The sequence below is a fragment of the Gastrolobium bilobum genome, unplaced genomic scaffold, assembly GCF_033153095.1.
Source record: "Gastrolobium bilobum isolate Gb01-03AN ecotype WA unplaced genomic scaffold, APGP_CSIRO_Gbil_v1 utg6258, whole genome shotgun sequence".
NCBI lineage: Eukaryota > Viridiplantae > Streptophyta > Magnoliopsida > Fabales > Fabaceae > Gastrolobium > Gastrolobium bilobum.
The window spans coordinates 15,031-21,599 of NW_026895647.1; the positions used below are offsets into that span (position 1 = coordinate 15,031).

Sequence of the window (6,569 nt, forward strand, 5' to 3'; positions counted from 1 at the left end):
CTTAGCCTGCCCCGCCCTGTTTGGCGAGTTGGGCAGATTGGTCTGCCAGCCCGAACCTATTTTACACTGACCCACCTCGGCCCGCCTATGCCCGCCATCAACCCTCCAAAAAATGAGCCCGCCCCGCCCTGCTTTTGAGATGGATTGAAAAACTCAGCCCGCCCCGCCCCATTTAGTGGGCAGGTTGGCCCGCCGAGTCGAGTCCGTTTTGCCGACTCTAGAATCTACATATATTATTTTTCTCTTTCATCATTTCACTTTTTCTCTCTCATTTATTATGTATGTAAGAAAATAAAATTATGATAAATAACATAACAAACATAAAACTCTTATAAATAAATCTTCAATCATAGGAGAGATATTTTATGAGAAATATTATTATCATTTTATATGAGATAATTATCTCATGATATCTTACTTTAAAAATTTCACTCACGTTTTTTTTTTTATCTTTTAATAATGGACCGCAAGTGACTTTTTTCTATTACATAAAGAGAATAGTCTCGTATAAAATGAGATTAGCATTCCCATATTTTATACTCATCATTTTCTATGTTACTGTGACAAATTCTATAACTATCATGATTCATGTCCTTACACTATCTCCTTTCTATCTGTCTCTCTCTTTCGGTCTTTTACCCGAAATATTGACGTGATTTCTGAATCATACTAGCACATCAAAGAACATTATTTTATTGAAATACTTTTAAATAGTGATGACTTTTGAGGATGTCTCATTTATTTGAGGGTTCATTTAATCTTATGTCGAAGAAGAGATCTTCTCTCATGTTGTGACACATATGTGGCGGGACCCGCCATTTAAAGAAAAAAGAAAAAAAAAAAAATGAATGCCACGATTTTTGATGAGTGTGTAAGAGATAAAACTACTCTTATTGCAACATAAGAGTAGTTTTTCCCTTTATTTGATTCATTCCAAAAGAAACCGTCTTTTACTTTAAAAAACTTAAAACTAATTCATTGATTTTTCTTTTTTAATCTTAATCAATCTTTTCACTGTCCCACTCACATGCTAACGCTAGTCCAGCCTTTCAAGCAATTGTTTAATTTTTCTCAAACTTATCCCATACTTGCAATTTGCAAACAAATGCTGCATACGCAAGCGTGGCTTCATAATTCCACGTTCTCTTTGGTCTTCCCTAACTAAAAATATTGTAACTCAGATTCAGATTCCCCTTTTATTCCTCTTCTTCTTCTTCTTCTTTTGAGCTTTGCAGAACGTTGTAATTTTTCCTTCAAAAATGGCAAATCTGAGGATGACCCAGATAAGAACTGGGAATTATGCATCTGGGTTTGGCTTGAATTGTCCTAGGAAGGTTCATGCTTGTCCCAGCAGAGTTGGGTTTAAGGTTTTTGCTTCTGGGACTCAGGTTTCAGAGCCTGATCTTAGTGTTACTGTTAATGGATTGCATATGCCCAACCCCTTTGTTATTGGGTCTGGTCCACCTGGGACCAATTATACAGTCATGAAGAGAGCCTTTGATGAAGGGTGGGGTGCTGTGATTGCTAAAACTGTAAGCTTTCATTTACACCCACTTTTCTGCGTTAGCTTGATTTGTCTCTACTCATAGAAGTTTTTGGTTTCTCAGTAGGAGTGAGTTTGTGTTATAGTAACATGAATACCTGAATCTTGGTCTTGTGAATTGTGATTTAATGCTGAAAAGGTCAAGCTTTTGGACTTTTATTATCTGTTTTGCATGACTTGTATAGGAACTGTTGAGTACTTTAATCTGAAAGGATAGTCTTTTGGACTGTTGTGGTCCATTGTTCTGCAAAAATTGGATTTTTCCATGATGTTAAGTTCTGTTAGGTGATTAAGGGGAGCCTTGAATTGTTGTTGATTCTGTATGCAATATGTAGATTTTACATGGCTTCAGAAAGAATCCTTGGATCTTATTTTGGTGTCTTTTATACTTTTGGTTTCTTTCATTTTCAGAGAGGAAATTGAGATCCGTGAATTGAAACTATTATATTCTTTCTTAAGAAGTTATAAGGTGTAGTTGCCGAGAACATAAAATTTCATGAAAGGATCACTAAAAAAAATAAAAATAAATGCTAAAGGCTTAGTCAAAGTAGTGAACTAGTGACACAGACGCAAGCATGGGAAATGCATAATGAACTATTAGCTCGGTTTATATAATTATGTTTTTGACACTTGGCATGAAATGATTGTTTGGAACAACCACATAATCAGTCTTTATAGCTTATTATATTAGTTTTTGCAGTGGGAAAATTGTCTACTTCTTAAAGGTTTCTACGGGGTAAGTTGCTATCGCATAAATACAGGACTCATGAAATTTAGACTGTCATAAAAACCAGAAGCATGAATCTTCAAAATGTTGTCTTTTTGGATACATCCTCTGGCTTCCAGTATAAAGAACTTGGCTGATCTTTGTTCAACTTTGGGAAAATGTTCTGTAAAATTTGGTGTGTTATTGCAATTAGTTTATCATCGTAGGCCCTGCACAATGTGAATATATACCATAACGCAACCTTTTGTTTTTGAATGCTTTATACTTCTAAAAATGTTACTAGGTAGTGTTGGTTTCCTATAAAATTGTTTTCTCTCTCACTTTTTTATCACATTCCTCGCTTAAAGTTTTCTTTTTCTTCTTAGACCCGTGAAATTTATCTAAGAGAATAAGAACATTTTATTCATGACAAGGGAATAATTACTATTACTTGCTGATAGTAAATTTATGATGATTTACTGTCAAGAAGTTGATAAGTTCCTGGTTATGTGATGATACTGTTCTTAAGTTTAACATTTTACTGGTTAGGATAGGAACATTAGTCATGCAACTGGAAATTGAATGCTCACACCATTGCTTCTTGAGGATGTGCTTGATGTCAAATTTGGAATGCTATATTTTCTTGTGACTGTTAAATGGATTAACCCTTTCTATAAAAAATGTGAAGTGATTAGTAAGAGGTTCTTTTTCTTAGCATCTTGCTTTTGACAATTTCAACCATACCATTTGCTTGATGCATGGACCCAATATATAACATATAATGGAGGATGATTCATGGTCTAGAGGAGACTTTGAATTAGTAGGGAGTACGTTTTTTGTGGTGAAATTGTTATTTCTTTCAAAATGTGGATCAATAGAGCTATTATTGTACTATATGCATGTTTTATACCATTCATTTAGAGTTGGTTTCCTTTTTGGGATTCTAAAGTTCTAATTCCATTTGCGATATGTATTCCATTGTTCTCAAATGAAATTAATTCAATAATTTTTCACTTTATAAACCTACTCTACAACAAAACAACACTATGTACCTCTGGCTAGAAGGAGCACACTTAAGTACTATGAAAGTCCTTGTATCCAGTTGTACTATGTTACTTGACAGAAAATGCCCTTACCATGAAATTTCTCAATTCCTTCCATTATAACTGTTTTGTTTACTTTTTGAAGTAAAGTACTTTAATCGTAAATAATCTAAATACTACTGATTATTTGTATTTTAAAGATTACTGTGGGATATGATATTATTCTCTTGCTAGGTATCACTTGATGCAGCAAAAGTTATAAATGTAACACCTCGATATGCCCGACTACGGGCAGGTGCAAATGGCTCTGCCAAAGGAGAAATTATTGGGTGGGAGAACATAGAACTTATCAGTGATCGACCACTTGAAATCATGTTGAAAGAATTCAAGCAATTAAAAGAAGAGTACCCGGATAGAATTCTCATTGCTTCAATCATGGAGGAATACAATAAAGCTGCTTGGGAGGAGCTTATTGATCGAGTTGAGCAAACTGGAGCTGTAAGATGTGTTTCTTGGCTGAGTTTGTGAAATTAGATAATTTTTCCAATTTGAATATTCTGATAGCTGACCGCTCTGATATTCTTTCAGGATGCAATCGAAATAAATTTCTCCTGTCCACATGGTATGCCAGAACGCAAAATGGGTGCCGCTGTTGGGCAAGATTGTGCTCTTTTGGAAGAGGTGTGTGGTTGGATAAATGCGAAAGCGACAGTTCCTGTTTGGGCTAAGATGACGCCCAACATTACTGATATTTCACAGGTTGGCTTTGTATCATCTCCTTCTATTATATTCTGAGTTCTAACCATATTCTACTATGTTTAAGAAGTGGAAACTTGTTCAATTATCAAATTTATGGGTTATCACTGAAATTTCTGATTGTTTTTTTGCGGAATAGTGGATCCATTTTACATGCACATGCGCTGTTATACATTTTTTATGGACTTGTACATGTAACATATTTAGGAACTGGAAAAATTGTTTTAATGAGCCTCTCTGACTTATGTAGCATGCAAATTGTTTTTCATGCCAAAAAATGATATTTTGTACCAAAATTAAATGTTCTTCTCTGTGGCCCTTTTCTTGTGAAATGTCTTGGTGCCAGTTTTTTCATGCGCTGTTATACATTTTTTTATGCCAGTTTTACTTTAACTAGTAGATGTGAATTACTCAGAGTCTTTCATGATTGTCATGTTATGTTTCTGCTTATAGCCAGCAAGGGTTGCTCTAAGTTCAGGATGTGAGGGAGTCTCTGCTATAAATACAATCATGAGTGTCATGGGAATCAATCTCAGTACATTACGTCCCGAGCCTTGTGTAGAGGGGTTTGCAATCTCACTTACTGCAAATTCATAGTTTTGCTTTGTTTTTTTCAATCTCCTCAGTATGTAATAATTCTAAATTTTTCTGTCAGATACTCAACTCCCGGGGGTTATTCTGCAAGAGCAGTCCATCCCATAGCACTTGGGAAGGTCATGAGTATTGCAAAAATGATGAAGTCAGAGTTTGATAGTTTGGACTATTCACTTTCTGCCATTGGTGGTGTTGAGACAGGTGGTGATGCTGCTGAGTTTATTCTTCTTGGGGCAAATACTGTTCAGGTATGATGAAAGAATCACTTTTTAGTTTGGACTATACTTTGGTCCACAGGGTTTCTACTTGTTAAATGGAAACCCGTCTCCAGGTTAGCCTTCATATTGAACTTGGGATCTCTTCTTGTTGAACTGGTTACTTTCCTTGCTTTCAAGTTGAGCTTTCTCCAAAACCAAAAGAACCACTCCCTATTAAAACCCCAATTAGCGAAGGTAGGGGTGAGGGCAATCCTTGTACCTTATTCTTACATATTTGTAAAGAGGTGGTTTCCCCGAATTCGAATCTATAACCTTTCAGTCACAAAGGAGCATCTTTTTTTTTTTTTTTTGGGAGATATTCCAATCGGTTCATCGCTTCGCGACTAGTCTAATTCGGAGCGGGTCCCGGGATTAAGGCTTTAAATACCTCCCAAAGACGGCACTGGGGGAATTGAACACATGCTCTCACTCCACCAATTCAGTTCCTTGACGTCAATTGAGCTACCATCATTTGGTTAGAAAGGAGCATCTTTACCACTATTCTAGGCTTGCTCTCATAGCTTTCTCCAAAACATTAAAACAAAGTTATCATGATTTTTATAGGCACCAATTAATTCACATTGTAACACATACCATTGAAATGTTAATGAAATCTCTATATCTGTAGGTGTGCACTGGTGTTATGATGCATGGCTATGGTGTAGTGAAGAAACTATGTCTCGAGCTTAAAGACTTCATGAAAAGGCACAATTTCACAACAATAGAAGATTTCAGAGGGTATGGTTTTAAACTGATATGGTTTTCCAATAGTTTACAAACACAGAAAACACAGAACACAGGCATGTTAACTTTTTTGCCCCTTTCTGTTTGTGATAAAACTCACAGGGTCTCTCTTCAGTATTTTACTACTCACACTGACTTGGTGCAAAGGCAGAAGGAAGCAATTCGGCAGAGGAAAGCCATAAAGAAAGGCTTGAATTCTGATAAGGACTGGACAGGAGATGGTTTTGTGAAAGAAAGTGAAAGCATGGTTTCTAACTAAAATGTGCAATCAATTTAAGCAACATTTCTTGTGTTATTATATATAGTTCATGCAAATGGAGGGTGAATGAAATTATCCTTTATTATAGATAATTGAGATTATCTTTCTAAGAACAGTATGATGTTTTTTATGTCAAGAAATAATGATTAGTGTACTTAGTAAAATTCTGGGAAGACTACCATCAACCTCAACTTTCATAGCATTTTTGGGGCCAACACACGGTAGCTTCTTGTTACTGTGGTGTCCTTGAACAAATAGAGTGCCCTAAATATTTCTATAATATTTGTTACCACCTAATTTAGGTTGGGTCATAAAAAAAATATAATTAGCCAAATCTTCTAGAACTTTAAATTATAATTTTTTTTTCTTACCTTTAGCTTTTGTTTTTTCTAATTTTGAGGTTCAAAACATTTATCTATTAAAATTACACTTATAGCCTTGGCCCAAGGCCTCTTTCAATTTTGTTTCAAATAATAATAGAATAATAAAAAATGGAATTTTGTCTCTAAAAAAAAACATAAAAAAGTAAGTAAATTTCAGAGACATGTAACTCACCCCAAACAAAGCCATGATCACCAATTCAAAGAAAAGCAACTAAAGAATCTATAACTTGCTCGCTCCTATCACCCAACTCAATCTATTGTGCTAGGGTTTTGTACTGGGTTGA

The 6,569-nt window shown here is 35.3% G+C and overlaps 1 protein-coding gene across 1 annotated transcript; it reads left to right on the plus strand.

Annotated features, from left to right (window-relative positions):
• Positions 1–1,078: 1,078 nt before the first annotated feature.
• Positions 1,079–6,122, plus strand: LOC133286565 (dihydropyrimidine dehydrogenase (NADP(+)), chloroplastic). Its single transcript, XM_061483991.1, has 7 exons — positions 1,079–1,532; positions 3,527–3,790; positions 3,881–4,051; positions 4,502–4,614; positions 4,704–4,890; positions 5,528–5,637; positions 5,746–6,122. Exons 1-7 carry the CDS (start codon positions 1,260–1,262, stop codon positions 5,900–5,902), a joined length of 1,275 nt encoding a protein of 424 aa, XP_061339975.1. The 5' UTR covers positions 1,079–1,259; the 3' UTR covers positions 5,903–6,122.
• The last annotated feature ends 447 nt before the right edge of the window (positions 6,123–6,569 follow it).